This window comes from Chionomys nivalis, chromosome 5, assembly GCF_950005125.1.
Source record: "Chionomys nivalis chromosome 5, mChiNiv1.1, whole genome shotgun sequence".
In the NCBI taxonomy this organism is placed as follows: Eukaryota; Metazoa; Chordata; class Mammalia; order Rodentia; family Cricetidae; genus Chionomys; species Chionomys nivalis.
In genome coordinates, this window is record NC_080090.1 from 55,179,386 (window position 1) to 55,200,830 (window position 21,445).

Here is a 21,445-nt window from a genome sequence, read left to right on the forward strand (position 1 = left end):
GTATGTCCAAGAAAGGTGGGATAGGGTGTGTGGTCTGAAGAAGTCTGGTCTGGAAAGTCGTGTCTGAACTGAGGGGTGAGGTGGAGACAGCTGCAGCTGGCTGTGGATTTGGATGCTAGCTTTGCAGGCAGTGAAGAATACAGAGAACCTGAGAGGGAGATGAACCTGCCCTAAGCCAAGAAAAGGAAGGCCAGTATAGCTAGAGATCAGTGAATGAGTAAAGGTGATTGGAAAAAAAAAAAGGCCTAGGCAGGGTTGGGGAGGTGGCTCACTGGTAAGTCTTTCCATGCAAGCAAACCTAAGTTCAGATCTATAGAACCCATAGAAATGCTGAGTGAGTGTGGTGCCTCCACCTCTAATTCCAGTGCTTGGAAGACAGAAACAGGATCTCTAGAGCAAGCTGTTTAGCTAGACTAGCCTGTCAGAGAGCTTGGAGTTGAGTAGAGAGATCCCTCTTCGGCGAGTAAGGTAGACAGTGATTGAGGAAGACTATACACACTTCTATGAAGAAGAAAACAAAAGCAAGCAATACAGGGCCAGATTACTTAGGACTAAACAGATATTCTATTTTAGGTATGATGGAAGACTACTAGAATGTTGGATTGGGTTGGTGGCAAGGTCTGGCTATGGAGAACGAGTGGAGCTTGAACCTTATCAGCCTTCGATATGCTGAGGCTACAAGCATGTACCACCAAGCCTGGTTCGCTAGTATGATATAACCAAAGAGGTTACCTTAAATACTTTATAAGCTTGAGCTATAGAGAGCCTGGAAAGTTGACTCAGTGGTTAGCACCACAGGTGGCTCTTACAGGGGAGCCAGATTCATACACATAAAATAATTAAATAAATCTAAAAATATTTTTTAAAAGATTGAACCATAGAAAGATACTTGGAAAAGTATGGTAGTCGTTTAAACATGAATAATTTTTTGCTGAATCTGGCTTTTTTCTTTTTTTTTAATTGACTTTTATTGAGCTCTACATTTTTCTCTGCTCCCCTCCCTGCCTCTCCCCTCTCCTTCAGCCCTCTCCCAAGGTCCCGATGGTCCTAGTTTACTCTGGAGATCTTGTCTTTTTCTACTTCCCATGTAGATTAGATCTGTGTATGTCTCAGGGTCCTCATCGTTGTCTAGGTTCTCTGGGATTGTGATTTGTGGGCTGATTTCCTTTGCTTTATGTTTAAAAACCACTTATGAGTGAGTACATGTGATAATTGTCTTTCTGGGTCTGGGTTACCTCACTCAAAATGATGTTCCATCCATTTTCCTGCAAAATTCAAGATGTCTTTTTTTTTTTCTGCTGTGTTGTACTCCATTGTGTAAATGTACCACATTTTCCTTATCCATTCTTCGGTTGAGGGCATTTAGGTTATTTCCAGGTTTTGGCTATGACAAACAAAGCTGCTATGAACATAGTTGAGCGCATGTCCTTGTGGCACGATTGAGTATCCTTTGGGTATATACCCAAAAGTGGTATTACTGGGTCTTGAGTCAAGAGGGTTGTTTCCTAATTTTCTGAGAAATTGCCACACTGACATCCAAAGGGGCTGTACCAGCTTGCATTCCCACCAGCAAGAGAAGCTTGTAACCATGTATATTCAATTTACTTAGTTTTAGCATAGTTGCTTCATAATATAAACAAAAGAAAATCTCAAAAATCCAAACCTGTTTAACATATTGTATTGGAGATCTACATCGTCAAATAAACACCTATGTTAATTTCTTAAATTTAGGCAGTGTTTACTTACTTACAAACAGATGATAAAATCTGACAGGTTTAATTTTATTATTGTTTTACACATTTCACTGTATCCAAATTTAGTAACTAAGAAAATGAGAAAGATAAGTTAACCAGCTGTAACTTACTGTCTCTCATTATGCCTCTGCTCCTAACTCATCATAACCTTATATTTAATATTTCAACATGATTATATTTGAAACTAAGTTCTTAGAGTAAATTCTTTAATACAAATTTATTCTGGGTTGCCCCCTTTATTTATAACATTGCAGAAAACCAAACAGCAACAAAATCCTGTAGGCTTAAATAATCAACTGAATATGTACTACAAATACTTCAGGGATTCAAAACAAATTCTCATTATGTTGTCCAGCCTGGCCTCCAACTTCGGGGCTTAAGTGACCCTTCTGCCTCCGCCTCCAGAGTAATTGGGACTACAGGCATGCCCATTTATACTCATTTTTCTTATCAATAACTTTTGAACTAAGATGGTTCAGTGCAGATGGTTGTTTATATTTCACCTTTATTATCACCGAAGTGGCATGTGCTAAGAACTTGAAAACAGCATCTTCTTCCACTTACAGGATTGCCTGCTTCTTTCAGAAACAGATTCCCTGTCCCAAAATTCCTTAGAGCAGCATTTCTCTACCTGTGGGTCACGACCCCTTTGGGAGTCAAACGACTCTTTCACAGGGATTCTATATCAGATATCATGCATATCAGATATTTATATTATGATTCAGAACAGTATCAAAATTACAAGTAGCAATGAAAATAATTTTATAGTTGGGTCACCACAACATGAGGAACCGTATCAAAGGGTCATAGCATTAGGAAGATTGAAAACCACTATGATAAAGGATTCTAATGAATTCAGAGTTAAGAAGTTAAATTCATATTTAAAATTCCAGATCCTTTCATTTAGAGTAGTTTCTCACATTCTTCCTCTTTTTAGGAAATAAAAGCCTTTCAAAGAACTTACTCAGATTACACAATACACAAAAGATATACAAGCTTTGATGTTATGTATTTTCATGCCATCTTGTGTTTAACATGTTAACAGTATTGAATTTTAGGCAAAGAATTAGATGAGTCTGAAGACCAACAAAACTACCAGGAAACCAGTTGGAAACTTTGAGTTTGTATTCTTTTATTATCTCCCTGAAATATCTGGTTTTCACAGGTCTCCTGCAAGCGCAAAATCTTTTAACGCAACTACCTCAGCAAAGCCAAGCCAACCTCCTACAGCCACAGCCAAGCATCACCCTCACCTCCCAGGTCAGTTTTCTCACTCTATTGTTTTATTAATTGAAAAATGAAACAGAAGTAATAGCAGTCTCAGATGTTTAGAAGCTGACCAAAAACTCAGTGCTGACCTTATTATCTTGATAAAGCAGTACTACCAAATTGATGGAGACTGTTACTTTTCGTTGTCCTTTTTTAAGTCCATAAAGAATAGCCATGTAGATAGTAAATGCCGATGAATTATAGCTGTCTGAACACTGAAATGAAAGGCCTAGGAATTCAATTAAAACCTGTCATTGTTCCTTTGTCTTTGCTAAAACAGTGAAGGAGCTTGGATTTCTATATTTTTTCAGTACTTAAATGTTATTTTATGTCATTTCCTCAGAAGACTTAACAATCGTAATCATATAGAAAGCACAGTTCTTAGGCCTCTGCAAGTTTAATTTCCATGTTTGTCTTTTTATCTAGTGGTGATTGTGACTGTGGTGAGTTTGCCTCCTTCCTCATCTTAATGGCTGACCTTGAATCCTCCTTCCCTGTCCTGACTCTTTCTAAAGTGTAGAAGTTGGAGGAGGAGAGTGAATGAATGACTTAGTGGTTCTTGCTGAGCAAACAAGAGGATCAGAGATCAGATCCTAAGAACTTAAATGCATGCTGAGTGAGCATGGTTGCTCACCTGTAGTTTCAGTCAGGAGATCTCCTAAGCATTCTGGCTTTTGAAACTAGCCTATTGCCAAGCTTTGGGTGAAGAGTGATCAAGTCAGATCGCTTCATCAGCCTCTGCCTTCCACATACATATATATGATACCAGCTGTTGAAAGGTACCCAAGCTGTTTTTAGTACATTATGATTTGACAAAGAGGCTACTTGATGCTGAAGATGAAATAATAGTGTTATAGTTGAGACTCACCTCTACCTATCAGTGTTCAGCAGTGTGAGATTATAACATATTTGGTGTCATGTGTAGTTCCTCCAAAAAGTGGAATTAAAATTACCCAATGTCAGCATGTTGTGGAGACATGCTTTATTGACTTTCCTAAAGCAAAATAGCAGAGAGATTTGCCCCAATTATTATGTCATGCCTCTTAGATAGTTTTCTGGGTCAGTTAGTTCCCTTGGAGCAAGCATTAATAATGAGGTCAAGGTCAGGTAATATACGGCCCATCTAAATTACAAGAAGAAAATCCTGGTTTATAATCTCACCTGGGCTGCTGTTCATAGGAGGGAGGGTTCAACTGGGCAATTAGGATGCAAAATCAGGAGCGCCTCTATTAGTGAACCCTCAGAAGGAAGGTTCTACCCAACACTTGTAAGTAGAAGAGGAGCCTGGTGTTTGAATGATAAGAAAATTTAGTATTTTCTTTAAAAAGGGGAACCAGAGAGATGGCTCAGTATTTAGGACCTCTGGCTGCCTTCCAGAGGGCATGAGTGTGATTTCTAATACATTTGTCTCTTAGCTCCAGTTCCTGTGAATCCAAAACCCTTTTCTGGCTCTGCATGTATATGGTATATGGTATACGTTGAGGCACAAACATAAAATAAAAAATTTTAAAAAATACGATAAAAAAGAAAGGAGAATCTCAGACTTAGTTGTTAGCACAAGGGGTAGCATGATGGAATAACAGGACTATGCTCTCATTGCCTAAAATAAACTCTAGATAGATTTAAATAATTAGTTAAAGTGCAAAAAATAAGGTATCATATTCTTGGGAAGAATTTTTCTTTTTTACCAGAAGGGATTTCATCATTGAGAAATAACTAAAGTTTTCTTTCTCAAAGCAAGATAGTAGCAGTGGGGGGAAGTTCACAGAAATTTTATACACACTGAAAAAAATTAAAAGCTGATTGAATTATTTATACTAATACGATAAGAAAAGGTTATATATACCAGTATTTGAAGAAGTGACCTAAAGTAAGAGTGAGGATAAAGGTATCATTAATATATGATTGAGACCTGAGTCCAGTACAAGGGAATACAGGCACTAATTGACACATGGAAAGTGTCTTGCTTTGAGATTGTAAAGAAAAGTATTATGTCAGAAGTGACGTGCCATTTGCTTGCCAATGAACAGAATGCTGTTTTAAACTGAGAACACAAGTCCTTTGTCAAAAACTGTGTCGTGTGGCGGATCACAGCATGTTGTTTATCGGAAGCATGACATTATTTACTTAGTTGCCAGAAAAGTCCTTCATAAATTTATTTTAAAGAACTTTTTACTGCTGGTGGTAGTACCTGTTTAACCCAAGTACTGTGGAAATTGAGGCAGTGAGATTACATAGTGAATTCCAGGCCAGTCTGGGCTACAGAGTAAGAGCCTTTCTTTTTTAATTGGTAGAGAAGAAGATACTTCTTTGTATTTGCATTTCTTGAGACTGTCTTTTTTATGTATTTATGTATAAGTTTTATACATTGTATTTTGATCATATTCTTCATTCTCCCAACTCCTCCCCCACAGCCAAACTCACCCAAAATCATGTTCTCATATACACCCAACTTCATGTTCTTTTTCTCTGTTCCTTACTATTTTTTAACTTAAAAAATCCCATGGAGCCCAGGTTGTATTGAGTAGCTAATTGAGCATTGGGCCTGTCACTTCATTGAAGAAAACTGGCTTTCTCTCTCCCTGCAGCAAATGCTAATAACTCCTCAGCTTGGAGTGGGACTCTATGCCTACTTTCTCTCTTCCATGCTAGGATTTTGTCTGACTTAGGATCATGTGACTCTTTTTCCTTAAGTTGCCTGCACATTACAGCTATAAGGTTGTATCTTTATTATTCTGTTCCTTGTTCAACAGCCAGCCACCCCAACTCGCACAATAGCCGCAACCCCAATTCAGACACTTCCACAGAGCCAGACAACACCAAAGCGAATTGATACTCCCAACTTGGAGGAGCCCAGTGACCTTGAGGAGCTTGAGCAATTTGCCAAGACCTTCAAACAAAGACGAATCAAACTTGGATTCACTCAGGTAGGATGACCTCTGATCTAGCTCACTCTCTGTTGCTGTGATAAAACACTAACAAAATCAACTTGTGGAGAAGAAGGCTTTATTCAGCTTTCAGTTCTGCCCATCAGTGAGGGAAGCGGAAGCGTAGAGGAACACTGCTGTCTTTTTCCACTGTCCTTAACAGCCCAGGCCCACCTTCTCAGGGATGGCACTGCCCACAGTGTCCTGGGCCCTCTCATATCAATTAGCAATCAAGAAATGTTCTATTGGGGCTGGAGAGATGGCTCAGAGGTTAAGAGCACTGGCTGTCTAATTCTCAGAAACCACAGGGTGGCTCATGAGATCTGGTGTCCTCTTCTGTCTTGCAGGCATAACACAGTATACATAATATTTTTTTTAAAAAAAAAAAAAAAGAGAGAGAGATGCTCTATTGATATACCCAAAGGCCAATCTGATAGAGGTAACTGTTCAATTAAAATTCCCTTTTTCCAGGTCTGTCCCGTTTGACAACCTATTTTACCACTACAATCTTTGAGACTGGCTGTGAATACTTTCTGAGGAGTTGGATGTTTCTCGGTCATACCGATTTTGAGTTTAACATTTACAATTTTAAAATATTGTGCATTTGGTTATGTTATGTCCATACATTTATTTGTGATATAATATTAGGCTAAAATTTTCCAAGTGTGTTTCACAACACAGGCCTTTGAAATTGTATCAGTAAAATGTGTGTTTTAGTAGACCTTGTTGGGGGGACATGACTATGCTGAGGATTTTGTTAAAGAACATGTAATGATAGAGCTTACACTATACATATGTAAAGTGGAAAGAGTAAGGACTGAAGTCTTTTGAAAGATTTATTTAAAATTAGTTTGGGGATAGAGAGTGCTCCCTCTCCTTTTAATCTACACTGAGATTAGTCAAGTAAGAATCTATTGAAGATTTTTTTTTTAAGTAAATTAATCAAAAATCAAATCTTTTAATGTCAGCAGAGGCTTGAAAAAGTGAAATGAGTGTGCTTTTAATGCCTTAAGCAAGCATTTGGATACACAGCATTTTTTTTCTAAGTGCTGACTCTGACCATACTCCCTAATTAGCCTGTCAAAAACAATGCTTTGAGAGCAGGAAAGGAATTACATTTTTATTTATGTAAAATGGCTAAAGATCATTAGCTGAAAAAAAAATCTTGAAGTATGGATTGAGTTGTATATTTATAGTATCAGGAAAAACTGATGTTTTCTTTCCAGAAAAGCTTCCATTCATATGCTTTCTAAATTAGGTTGTGTTGAAAGTACATAATACACCACCTGCTTTGGTAGATCAAAAATCAAGATGACTTCACTGTCTACTGTATTCTAGATGTTGTTAGATTTCTTTTATTCCTTGTATTTGAAGATTTATTTTTGCTCAGAGAAACTGTATATTAGGAATTTAAAATAGATACAATTTTATATGAACTACAGTTAGGTTTTTGAGGAGTTTCAGATATAAAGAAACAAAATAAGGAGCTGGTGCTTGCCACCAAGCCTGATGATCTGGTGCTTGCCACCAAGCCTGATGATCTGAGTTTGATCCCCGGCAACTACGTGGTGCACCCATACACAGATACATCTATCTGCACACACCTAAACACTTAACACAAAATAGATAAATATAAAACTTCTAATTACAGCCGGGCGGTGGTGGCGCACGCCTTTAATCCCAGCACTTGGGAGGCAGAGGCAGGCGATCTCTGTGAGTTCGAGACCAGCCTACAGAGCTAGTTCCAGGACAGGCTCCAAAGCCACAGAGAAACCCTGTCTCGAAAAACCAAAAAAAAAAAAAAAAAAACTTCTAATTACAGTTCAGTAACATTTTAGTAATTTTGAAGCACTTAAATGATACTTGTTTTAGACATAGAAATAAAGGTAAACTAGATTGATAGAGATAAATTAATGGACTAAGAATGCTTAACGGTGGCTAGGTTTTGGCTATTAACACATTACACTCTGGGGTTCTTTGATAAACAGTTGCATAAATGCTAAATCAAAGATACTAGATTTTTCAAAATCTTTACCTTTAATCAAATATTGGTTTCCCTTTTCACTTTTTGTGGCATTTGATTCAATATATGACCACTGAGTGGATAGAAATCAATCCCTCCCTCTCCCCTTCCTCTTCCTTCCTTCCCTCCCTTTTTCTCCTCTCCCCACTTCTCATTCTTCCTCTTCCCACATGCCCCCATACACACTATACTTCCACCCCAGCAGCTTACTGTGTTTTATGATTTGTTTTGTTTTGTTCTTAGATGACTACTACTACTTATTTTTCAAAATGGCTGATACAGAACTGGGAATGGTTTGCAAATCTTGTCTCATGTATCAGAGTACTTACTGCTGGTACAAGATGGGAAAATTAGCTACTGAACTTTGTTTTTAGTTCATGTACCTTATTGTAATTATTCAGAAGGAGCTATGTATTCAGTTTATTTGTATTTATATATATAGTATTCAGGTTAATTCTTGAGTTAAATCCCTATTCTTTGATTAGATGCATATTGTAAATGGTTATTTTCTAATTATGTGTTTATCATTTCTTTATAAGCAATGGGTAAGTAATATATGCCATTACATTATTAGAAATAATATTGTAGTATATAGTATTTTTCAGATGCAGTACATTGATTCATTATTTTCACTGCCCCCTTGCTCCTTCACTCCTTTTGTTCAACTTGTTTAGTAAAGGTCAACGGGATACAATATAGTTTATATTATGTATGTTGAAATCAACTGATTAAAACTGCTTACTTGTATGAAGATCCCAAGAACTATACTACTACTAAACCAAGATGTACCAAATTAATGAAAATTAGCATAGTAAGTGAGGGACCTCTCATAGTAACTTTTCATTGCTGTGAAACATCACCATGACTGAGGCAACTATGACCATCATCGTGGGGAGCATGGTACAGGCAGGTAGGGGTGTGTGTGTGTGTGTGTAAGGGTGGGAGCATCAAGTATATGAACCTGTGGGGGACATTCTCATTCAAACCATTATATTCTATTCCCTGGCCCTCATAGGCTTGTAGTCATATCATAATGCAAAATACATTTCTTCCAACTTCAAAAGTCCCCATAGTCTTTGAATCTCAAGGCTGTTTCAAAGTCCAAAGCCTCTTGTGAGTCTCAAGGCTACCCCCTAATCTGTAACCACCTGTAATACCAACAAGCAGATTACATTTTTCCAACATATAATAGCATAGAATATACATTAAGCATTCCAAAAGAGAAGAATAGGAAATGCAGGACGAGAGCAGGACTTGAAAACCATCAGGTTTCATCAGGGCAAGGTCTCTAGTTCGAGTTTAATGTCAAAGGGCTCAGTTGGTTCTTCACATTTTCTACTACTTCCAGCTTTGTTTGATTGCAGTACATTTCTCTCTGTGTGTATCGGACTGGTTCTACTCCCTATGTACAGCTCTCCTTGGCAGACATCCAGGGCTCTGGCATCTCCAATATCTTAAGGTCTCCAATATTTCAGGCTTCACTTTGATGACTTCATGCAATGGTTTCTTAGGCTTCCATACAGGGACTCTTTTTTTTTTTTTTTTTTTTAATTGAAAAAAAAAAAATTTCCGCCTCCCGCCCCTCTTCCCCTTCCCCCCACTCCTCTTCTCCTCCCTCTCCAGTCCCAGGAGCAGTCAGGGTTCCCTGCCCTGTGGAAAGTCCAAGGTCCTCCCCCCTCCATCCAGATCTAGGAAGTTGAACATCCAAACTGTCTAGGCTCCCACAAAGCCAGAACCTGAAGTAGGATCAACACCCCATGCCATTGTCCTTGGCCTCTCGTCAGCTCTCATTGTCCGCCATGTTCAGAGAGTCTGAGACAGAGACCCACACTGGAGCACCGGCCTGAGCTCCCAAGGTCCTAATGAGGAGCAGAAGGAGGGAGAACATGAACAACGAAGTCAGGACCACGAGGGGTGCACCCACCCACTGAGACAGTCGGACCGATCTATGGGGAGCTCACCAAGGCCAGCTGGACTGTGACTGAAAAAGCATACAGGGACTCTTATCCCATGCCTGGCTTCATTAACTTTCCTCTATCTCAGAGATCTCAGTGGCTTTCCTTTGTCTCATGATAGATTCCACAGCACCTTTATTGTTACATAATTTTTTGACTATAAAGGAAGAACAACATGGCCAGTGCTGCCAAGTTATTCTGCCTGCTGGTACTGGAATGTGGCCCTTTCTTGAATTAATTTATATAAGTTGATGTGTTGTTACTCTTTAGGAACAAATTAATTCCTTACTTAGGCCTTTTGTTTTTATAAATTACTGGCTTTACTAGGTGGGTCTTGCTCTAAGGCTACTACTTCCTTTATTCCATTTTTCCTTTTTTTTTTCTTCATCACAAACCTTGGCTCCGACATTAAATTTCCTGGTGCTCTTTCTTCTCAAACTGTACGTTTTATATTTCCTTTTGCTCTTCTTTTTTATTATAGACCTGTATAAGAATGATCACTAATAACCATATGACAGAATCAATATTAAGCTGTGTTGAAAATCCCCTCTGCCTATAAAATCAGTCTAAAACCTCTTCTATTTAACCTCAGACAGATTCTTAGAACAAGGGCAAAAGCAACCACATTTTTTGCCAAAATTTCACAAGAATCACCTACAGCCTAGTTGCTAATATTGTTCCCTTCTGAGACCTCTTGAACTGGGCCTCCGTTGCCCACTCTGCTCTTACCACTATTGTCTTTCGAGCTCCTTTCAAGGATGACCCTACTTACGGCGTTGAACCACTTTCTTAATCAACAGTCCTAATGTCTTAAACATGCCTCCAGAAAACCCGCTTCCTGGTACCAACTTCTTTATTGTTATTTTTCTATTGCTGTAAAGAGACATCATGATTAGGGAAATTTATAGAAGAAAGTTTTATTGGGGCTTAAAGTTCTAGAATGTGAGTCCATTATCAACATGGTGGGGAGCATGTCAGCAGGCAGTCCTTGTGGTAGACCAGTAGCTGAGAGATCACATCCTGAGACACAACTAAGAGGCAGAGAGAGTTAACTGGAAATGGCATGGGCTTTTGAAAATTCAAAGGTCACACCTCCTAATCCTTTCCAAACAGTTCCACCAAATAGGGGTTAAGCCATTCAAATATTTCAAACTACTACAGGATCTACTGCTTTTTATTGTTTAAAATAATCCTAAATTTAACGAAATTGTATTACAAATCTCCATTAAGTGAATTTGCTTTTTACTGCTATTGTTCCTAGTGGATTGGTAGCATAACTTTATTTATAGCTGACAACTTACGTTATTGGTAGTTGGAGGGGCGGGGAGGCATGCCCACAGAGGCCAGAAATTTAACTATACTAGCTGGCTAGTGAACTCCAGAGATCTCTGCATATCTGCATCTCCAGTGCTGGGGTTACAGGCACATTATCTGCATTTTCTATAGGTAATAGGAACCTAAATTTGTTTATGCTTGTGGAGCAAGGACTCACTGACTGAGCCTTCCTAGTCTTATGTTATTGCTCCTTAAACTTAAAATAATAACGTGATTTTTAATAAGCATTTTCCTTATGCTTACTTGTCAAAATCGTTAGTTTTCAGAGTAGGATATTGCAGGCATTTGTGAAAATATTTAGTGAAATATGTAGTTAAAGTGTCAGAAACATTTATTGTCACTTAATGTCTTACTCAAAAAACTCTGTTTTATTTAGCCCCAGATTTCTAGAAAGCCATAATCAAAACAAAATGATGAAGGCACAAATATATGTGGCTCATAAAGTGTAAGTTGAGTCTCTGACATGTAGTAGGCACGGTTTGATGGTTCATTCACTAAATGGAGTGGCAATAATAAATATATAGATGAAGATTAATTCACCTGTCCATATCTTTAGGTACATTTGTATAAAAACAATAGTATTTCTGCCCCTCTTCACTCTACCTTGGCTCTCTTAAATTTTACTGTAATTAGAAGGAAATTGATTAATATTCTACTTCAGTTCTACTTATTCAAAGCCTACATTGAAAAGTCTTTGTGTTTGTGTTGCCCAGTACCTTCACCACAAATGACTACTGAATACTTGAAAGGGTAGTAGTGCTGAGAAGGTAAATGTTCGTTTATTTGCTTTTCTGCAATTTAAGTTTAAGCAGTCACTTATAAGTAGAGACTAATGGCAGGCATAGTGTATATAGCTTTTGAGGTTAAATATTCAGTATACTTCGTTTTATATTATAGTTCCACATTTGTCTTGAATTTCTTAGTGAAAGGTATTCATAGTTAGATTCTTGGCACATGCTTATAAGCTCAGCACTTGGGAAGCTATGTATAGCATTGTAAGTAAGAATCAGGAGTTCAAAACAGGTACAGCTAAATAACAAATTTAAGGCCACTCTAGGCTTCATGATACCTCTATTTAAATAATAGTAGTAGTAGTAAATTAAAATGAACAAAACCACACTTAACTGCTTTTAAATACATTTTTTCTTTGACTCCACATATAATAGACAATCTGATCTCAAAAATATGGATCTGGGAGATTAAAAGAACTCAGATAATCCCAACTCAGTTTTGTTCTTAAAGCCAGGGCATAATACCACAAGCTTAGAATCCTGGCACTTGAGAAACTGGGTCAGGAAGCTCACAAATTCATAGTCAGTTCTGGGCTCAACAGATTGGGGTTAGAGAGATTGCTCATTGGTTAAAAGCACTTGCTGTTCTTGTAGAGGACCTAATTCAGTTCCCAGCTTCTTTTTAATGGCTCACAGTGATCTGTAACTCTAGTTCCAGGAGATGTGATGCCTTCTTCTGACCTCTGTAGGCATTGCACACATGTGTTATATATACATACATAAAACCAAAAGATTCATACACACAAAATAAGTAAAAATCTAAAAAAAATAATTAATTAAAAATAGTGTTGCAGGTCTGTTGAGAGTTGAGTCTCTCACAGTAGAGTTAGCTGTGCATATTTTGAATGAGAAATGCTGTACTTTTTGCCCTGTCACTAATCTAGTTGAAATGGTTGTGTGAGTTGTTTAAACTCCATGAGCTTCTTCTATTATCTATAAAATAGCTATTAAGATACATCTTTTTAAAACTAGAACAAGAGAGATCCAGCTGGAAGAAAAGCACTGGGTACATTTCAAAGGTGATAGACTCATGGAGAAAGGCATCTTTTGTAATATATTCAGAGGATCATTGTTCTGTTTCAGTAAGGTTACCAAGTTTCCAGTGCCTATGAAGGTTTAACTAAATGGGTCAAACCTCTCTACTGTGAATTTCTGTCTCTATAATGGCTACAAACGTGGTCTTTTAGAATACCTAGTTTTGTGGCCAACTTTGAAATCTAAACTAAGTGAAAATAGATTTTTTTTTCACAGCTTCCAGAAATACTTATGAGGAAAACTATAAAGAATGAAGGGTCATTTCTAAATTTTGAAGTGATTTTTATGAAATTTGGTTGGTTCAGAAATTCCTGGTTAAGACTGATGATCTGGCCTCAATCTCCAGTACCTACATGGTAGAAGGAGAGAGCAAACTCCCTCAAGTTGTCCTCTGACCTCAACACGGGCACCATGGCACTCTTGTGTCCACACATACATTAAATGAATAAATGAGTGAATGAATATGCAAGAATAAGAATAACTTGCTGGGCTATCTAAACATCTAATTACTATAAGTGACACAGATAGATTTAAAAGGATACTCAGATTATTTTGGTTGTATTAATGGAGAGGCATTAGTATATCAGAACTTTGAAGACTGAGAATTTGGTATGGTGATTATAATTATATACGGTAACAAGAAGAGACTAAAAATAGAAAGCCCTTGAGGTAATATTGAAGACTTCTGTAATCAGGGCCCTGCTGAGATCTCCCTAGAGTTCTGAGCTCTGCTTTGGGGTAAAGTTGATAGAAAAATGGAGTAAATAGAAGATGGCTAATTGTTTTCCTAGAGCAGCAGTTATTAGAGTAGCCTTTCAGAGTAGAAGTTGGAAACATTAATGACCCGAATCTCTTTTCCTTTCTCCCCTTTTCTGTTTTACATTATTCAGGGTGATGTTGGGCTTGCTATGGGGAAATTATATGGAAATGACTTCAGCCAAACCACCATCTCTCGCTTTGAAGCCTTGAACCTCAGCTTTAAGAACATGTGCAAGTTAAAGCCACTTTTAGAGAAGTGGCTAAATGATGCAGGTAACTGACAATACTAAGAAATTTCTTCATTGTCCATGGGATTTTACAGGAGGGATTATTCTGTGAACCGAGGTCTTTACTATTTTGCTGATAAAACAGAATGTAGAAGCCACTAATCCTATGAGACTTTTATAAATTATGATTATGTAAGTCAGAGAGATATTTCATCTTAATATTCCAGTAATTGCCACATAAATAACAAGCAATAATTGTAGCCTCTTAATGTTTCTATATTTAAGTCAGGGTTAGGGATGGACATACAGGGTTTGAAAATGAGGATAAGAAGGCCTCTGTGTATGATTCTTGAAGAAAGACAGATTGTTCCTTCCTTGATAGATTGCCAAAGAATTTGTAATATTTGTACTTTTGTTTAAAATGGTCACCTTTCATAGAAAAAAGTTAGGCTTCTGGTCTTGAATTATTTTTCTATTGAGATATCCTTGCAGAAATTTTGAATTTTGAGTCACATAATCATAAAGTTCAGGAGCTAAAAAGGAACCACAAAGATGCCTAACCATGTTGTTTCTATTGTAGATAGATACAAAATTTAAGCCTTTGGATAAAAAGAACTTGAGACACTCCCACACCTCTAGCATAGGGGTGAAGTTTTAGCTAGCTGTTGTTGTTGTTTTTTCAGTCACAGGCAAGAACCACTGATGTGCTCCATCTCAATTTATATGCAGTAGAAAGAAATCTACTGTAACATGCCCTGGCTTGTTCAGCTGTTAAGAAACAATACCCTCTTGTCTTTAAAGGAGTTAGAAGTACTCTTTCCCTACTATGTTTGAATTATGTTGAAAAACTGAGAAATCATCTCTGAAATTAAATATCCAATGATTTCTGAGAATTTTCTTCTTTTGTATCCTCAGAGCTTATTAACAAACAAAAGAACAGAACTAAAGGAAATATGAGTGAAAAATAGAGCCTTTGTAGTCTCAGAATCAAACCACAAATGAATGATGACAAAAGATAATCCTGAGACAGAGAGTGCTAATGACGACAGTACAGAATTGGTGGTAGTGAGCAGTGCTTCAGTGTGAATTATATTACAGATGTCACACTAACATCAAGCCTTAAATATTTGGTCAGTTTTATTCATATATATTCTGTATGTGAATCCTTAAGCTCAACTATGTTTCCCTGTATTTTCTTCACTCTTATAGAGAACCTCTCATCTGATTCTACAGCATCTAGCCCAAGTGCCCTGAATTCTCCAGGGTTGGGGGCTGAGGGCTTGAATCGTAGGAGGAAAAAACGCACCAGCATAGAGACCAACATCCGTGTGGCCTTAGAGAAGAGTTTCATGGAGGTCAGTGAGGTTGACTTTTCATCTGCATCTGGTTGTGACTGTTGGAGGACTGTAGATACTAAAGCATAGGCTTGTCTTCCTCCACCCTGGTAGGCATCTTAATATGGAGGAAGTAAGATACTGTAAGACTGACACTTGAATACTGCAGGGCTCAAGAGAGACCTTGGTTCTAATTATGTGAGCATTTGGTCGGAGCAGCATGGGATTAATCCTACAGACTGGAAAAGGTGGGAGAAAAGTACCTCAGGCAGAGCAGTTTCATGAGCATAGGCCTCCAGAGGAAACCATACCTGTTCCAGAAGAAACACTTGTGGTTTGGTTGCCTCAATTTTAGCATCTTTAATGTCTGGAATGGTATTTTAGGGACACAACATTAATGACCTTGAATGTTCTTTTTACGTAGTTCAAGTTAATTCAACAGATATTTGGCTTTTAAAAAAAAAAGGATTCAACCAAAAAAAGAGCTGTAAAGCTGTGTTTACTTGAGAAAACATTGATTCAGGAGTCTGTTGGTTTTGCTTCTTGTTAAAGTGTGGTGGGGCATTTCACTTGATTTCAAGATTAAATTGCTGCACTTATGAAATTGTCTTTTTTTCTTGCCTCAGAAGCATAGTATGAGGTCCAAGGTAGGTAGTAAGCAAAAAGCACTGAGAAATGCATACATTTCTAGTAGTATGTAAGTTTGTATTCTTTTGTTAATGTTAAGATTAATAGACCGTAGCCAGGAATGAGGCATTTTAATTCCAGCACCTGGGAAACAGAGTTGGGTGGATCTCTGTAAATTTGAGGTCAGCCTGGTCTACATAGGTCCAGGTTTGATTCCTAACACCTGCATGACAGCTCACAACCATTTCAGGTTCAGGAAATTTAGCACTGACTTCTGGCCTCTGAAGACACTATACAAAAACACAGGCAAAACACTCACACACATAATAAATCTTTAAAAAAAAAGAAGAAGAAGAAGAAACAAGTGGTGCACGCCTTTAATCCCATTACTAGGGAGACAGAAACAGGCAGATCTCTGAGTTCAAGGCTAGCCTGGTCTACAGAACGAGTTCCAGGACAGGCTCCAAAGCTACATAGAGAAACCCTGTCTTGGGGGAGAGGGGACGAAGAAAGAGAAAAAAAAGATTTTTCTAGAGATAGAATCCAGATGTAGAGCATTTGTCCCTGGATTCAATCTTCTATATGACAAATATATAAATTGAAATTCTAAAAAGGTGGACTTTTTTTCCCCTCTTAGAATCAAAAGCCTACCTCGGAAGATATCACCTTGATTGCTGAACAGCTCAACATGGAAAAGGAGGTGATTCGTGTTTGGTTTTGTAACCGCCGCCAGAAGGAAAAAAGAATCAATCCACCAAGCAGTGGTGGAACCAGCAGCTCACCTATCAAAGCAATTTTCCCCAGCCCAACCTCATTGGTAAGAATGGGTGTGGAAGAGACAAACTCTTCACAGACTAATTTGTAGTCTTACAAATAGCCTATTAAGGGAATTCATTTCCTAGCAGATGTCTCAGTTCCTGTTGTCACTGCAATAAGATGCCCATCTTTGACAGGAGAGCGGTTAATTTCACCTTACACTTTCAGAAGGTTGCTCCTTGATTTTGGAATATAGGGACAGCAGAAAGCTCACATTTTGATCCTCAAGTAGGAGACAGAGAGAGAGACTGCTGGTGGGATGGTCTTTTGAATCCTCAAAGTCCACCCCAGTGATACACCTCCGCTAAGGTCACACCTCCTAATCCTTTCTAACTCCCAGCTGGGGACCAAGAATTCAAACATAGGAACCAATGGGAGCCATCATTATTCAAACTATAACAGTTAAGGAAGTGTGTGTGTGTGTGTGTAGCATACATGTTGAATAAATACATAAAATGTCTACACTTAAATATTTCCAAAATTATGAAATTTTTCATTGTGAACCCAAGAACTTAACGGTTTCCTTTATTTTTAGGGTAAATAATTTGAATTCTCTTCTGTTTCTTTGCAATTTTTTTCTGTAGCTAATAAGGTTACACTGCAACTATAATGGTAGATTTGCTCCTGATTTCTAGTTACCTAGAAAAAAAAAGTTTTGTTCCTTCCTGTTCAGTCCCAAAGCCCATTTTAGTAAACTTAGATAATTAAGTGACAGCAAATTCTCAGGTATGCATAGTCATCTCAAATCTTCACTCTCAGCCAGTAGGTCAGCATTTCATATAGAACCTTATTGAGTCACTTCTTCATTCCCATTAGAACGTTATTCCTAGATGGAAGAGACATGCCGTGGTCATAGGACTCCCTCATTCACTTTTTCTTCCTTTTAGGATAATTGTAGATCACTGCCAGGTGATGCCAGACAGGCTTCAAAAGATGGACAGATTGTTAAGTCTGCATTTTTGTTCCTTTTGTTCTTGTTAATCTGCTTTTATTTTATTTTGATATTATTTTATGTTAGTGCTACCCCTTAAGTTTTTGAGACAGGGTTTCTCTGTGTATCCTTAGCTGACTTGAAACTCAACAGAGATCTGCCTGCCTCTGCTTCCCAGGTGCTTGAATTAAAGGCGATGTGGCACCACGCCTGACTCCACAAGGTTTTTAAAACTAAGGTCAGCATTATTTATTAAGTGAAAGTTGTGGGTTATTCGATGGTAAAGTTTTAATTGTAAATATGATATTAGTTACAAAAATCATAGTCATTAGCTAACAGTTTGTGTGACTTTTGTTTTTAGGCTTAGCTACCATAGGAAGAAGATAGTGTCTTACAAAATCATAGGATGCTTATCATAATATTTCAAAAGGACATGCTAAGGTGTTTTAAAATCTGCTTCACAGCCGAGCAGAGATGTGCACACCTTTAATCCCAACACTCGGGAGGCAGAGGCAGGTGGATCTCTGAATTTGAGGCCAGCGTGGTCTATAGAGTGAATTGCAGGGCAGCCAGGGCTACACAGAGAACCTGTGTTGAAAAACCAAAAGAAAATCTGCTTCACTAGAGCTGAGCGTTGGTTATATACACAAACCTCATTTTTATTAGTTCTTTGAAAATTTCAGTATATTTTGATTCTGTTTTCCCTTCCCCAACTCCAAACACACACACAACTTGTGTCACTTTTTTTTAAAGCCATCAGGACCAAGTTGTGCTGTCCATGTATTCTTAGGTGTATGATTATCCACTAGAGTATGATTAACTTACCAATGGCCACACCTTAAAGAAACCTCTCCTGCTCCCAACAGATGTCACAGGTAGGAGTTGGAGTTGATGCCCACCTCCCTGCACGCTGGGATTTTATCAGTGGGTCCTATGCATGCTGTCACAATTGCTGTGAGTTCATATGTACAGTGCCCTTCTGTTTCAAGAAAACAGTTTCCTTGTAATCACCCATCTTCCCTGGATCTTAGAATCTTCCCTTTCCCTCTTCTGCAATGATCCCTGAGCCTTGAAAAGAGTGGGTGTAGTATAACTTTTCCTTTCTTTGTTTGTTTGTTGGATTTTTGGTTCTTGAGGATGGGGTTTCTCTATGTTGCCCTGGCTGTTCTGGAACTCACTTTGTAGATCAGGCTGACCTTGAACTCACAAAGATCCGCCTGCCCCTGCCTCCTGAGTGCTGGGAATAAAGGGGTGCACCACCACTGCCTGGCTAGATGTCCATTTTAGGAACACATGTTCCTAAGTCTCCTATTGTGTAATCTCCATCTAGTTCTAAAAGGAGCTTATCTGATGAAAGTTGAGAGATGCACTAATCTGTAATGATAATTATTTGGAAGCTGGTTTAATGCTATGTCCATTTAGCAAGTAATATTGGGCCTATGCTCTATCTAACCCTGGCCCCAATAACAGTACACACCTTTAATCTCAGGACTCAGGAGGAAGAAGCAAGTTGATCTCTGTATTGAGGGCCAACCTAGTCAAGTGAGTTCTAGGCTAGCTACAGCTACATACTAAGTTTTTTTGTTTTGTGGATTTTTTTGAGACTGGGTTTCATTGTGTTACCCTGGAACTATCTCTGTAGACCAGGCTGGCCTGGAACTCAGAAATCTCTCTGTCTCTGCCTCTGGAGTTAAAGGCGTGCTCCACTATACCTCACCATAAGATTGTCTTTTTTTTTTTTAAAAAAAAAAAAAAAAGGCAGGTCAGAGGTGGCCCATTCCTTTAATCCTAGCACTTAGGAGGCAGAGGCAGGAAGATCTTGGGGTTCAAGGCCAGCCTGGTCTACAGAGTGAGTTATGAGATAGCAAGAGCTACACAGAGAAGCTCTGTCTGGAAAAACAAACAGAAAAAGAGTCTGCTTCGCATTCTCTACCATTTAGTTAAGAATAAAAACAAGACAATCAATCATGCAGCCACAAAATCAAAAGTAAAAACAATATAAGCATTGATGCTACCAAATAGTTCTCTTGTTTAGGTAATCTTGACAGTTATACTATTTCTGGCTGATTTATATATAGTCTGTCTGACTCAACGTTATTCAAATTTAAGGCCCATTTCAGTTCTGCTTATGTTAACATGCATTTTTTTTCTTCTTATCTGACCTCTAGGTGGCAACCACTCCAAGCCTTGTGACAAACAGTACAGCAACTACCCTCACAGTCAACCCTGTCCTTCCCTTAACCAGCGCTGCAGTGACTAATCTCTCTCTTACAGGTAAGCAGAAGGCCTGCCAAATCATGAAGATGCTACTTAAGTTACGAATTGCTTTTTAAAAAAATCTATTTCTAGGGGTCTAGGGAGATTGCTCACTGAGCATGATCATGAAAACTAGAGTCCAGATACAAAGTGCACACTTAAAAGTCAAGTGAGCTTAGCAGCCCATCCCTAATCCCAGTGCCGGGGAAACAGAAAGAGATTCCCCAGAGCAAGCTGGTAGCCAGGCTAGCCAGATGTTCCAGATTCAGTAAGAGACCCTGCCTTGGTAAATAAAGTAGTGAACAACCAAGGAGGACACTAAACATCAATTTCAGGCCTCCTTCCACATACATGCAAACACATATGCTCTATCTGTGTGTGTGTGTGTGTGTGTGTGTGTGTGTGTGTGTGTGTGTGTGTGTGTGTGTGTGTAAACGTGAACTTGAGCTCAGCATAGTGTTATTTTAAGACCAGGGCCTGGCTGTCCTTGAACTCAGATCCCACCTGCTTCTACCTCCGGAGTGCTGGGATTAAAGGTGTGCACCTCTGGACCAGCTAAAAAAAAAGGAAAACGTTTAAAATTGTTTTTTCTTCTGTTAATCCATCTCCTACATTGTTTTCAAACTTACTTTTTGAAACATACTTTATTCAGGTGATTTCTTTTTTCGCAAACCTTCAGTAGTAATGGTTTTTTACATTTAAAGAAACATATAAAATCATCATTTGTGTTGAGTACTTCTATACTAGACCTTTGCCTACCCCACCCAACACATGGGCAAACTCCATCCATATTGCTGTAATTATTTCCTGCTTCTTGAAATACCCATCGTAGTGCTCAGTTCTTGGTCTGATAGTCAGTTCTTGGTGTGATGTTGATAAGCTACTCTGGCTTATGCATCAGTTTCTCTTGGAAGTATTCTTTATCTTCTCCTTCTCCAGGAAGTTAAAAGTTGTCATTTACTCATTATTCAATCTATTTTGACAAATCTGTCTTTCCCAATAGGCTTTGTACTTCTTTTTTGAGGAGCGGGGGTTCAAGACAGGTTTTCTCTGTGTAGCCCTGGCTGTCTTGAAATTAGCTCTGTAGACCAAACTGGCCTCAAACTCATAGAGATCTGCCTGCCTCTGCCTCCCTAGTGCTGTGTTTAAAGATGTTCACCATCAACCTGGTGCCTTTGTGTTTATTTCTAAAGAAGTAAATACTGTGCTCTTTCTGATGCCCAGCTTATTGCCTGATATATTCATAATAAAATGAATAAATATTTTCCTTTGGCCTCCTCTGAACAAAACCTTTCCCAAAGCATTTAAAATGATTCAGGATTGTCATCAAATTTTTTATGATACATAAGCTATACTAATTATTTATTATATGCTAGTAAGCTATTAGATTGCTTTATGATATTTCA

General features: G+C 38.3%; 1 protein-coding gene across 2 annotated transcripts in view; it reads left to right on the forward strand.

The window, feature by feature from the left end:
- Positions 1-21,445, forward strand: part of Pou2f1 (POU class 2 homeobox 1) — a 134,857-nt gene that overhangs the window by 97,900 nt on the left and 15,512 nt on the right. For both annotated transcript variants that reach the window (XM_057770321.1, XM_057770320.1), the window contains exons 9-14: positions 2,920-3,014; positions 5,777-5,950; positions 13,980-14,121; positions 15,285-15,430; positions 16,674-16,853; positions 19,952-20,057. In XM_057770321.1, coding sequence (XP_057626304.1) covers positions 2,920-3,014; positions 5,777-5,950; positions 13,980-14,121; positions 15,285-15,430; positions 16,674-16,853; positions 19,952-20,057 — 843 coding nt within the window. The remainder of the gene's footprint in view (positions 1-2,919; positions 3,015-5,776; positions 5,951-13,979; positions 14,122-15,284; positions 15,431-16,673; positions 16,854-19,951; positions 20,058-21,445) is intronic.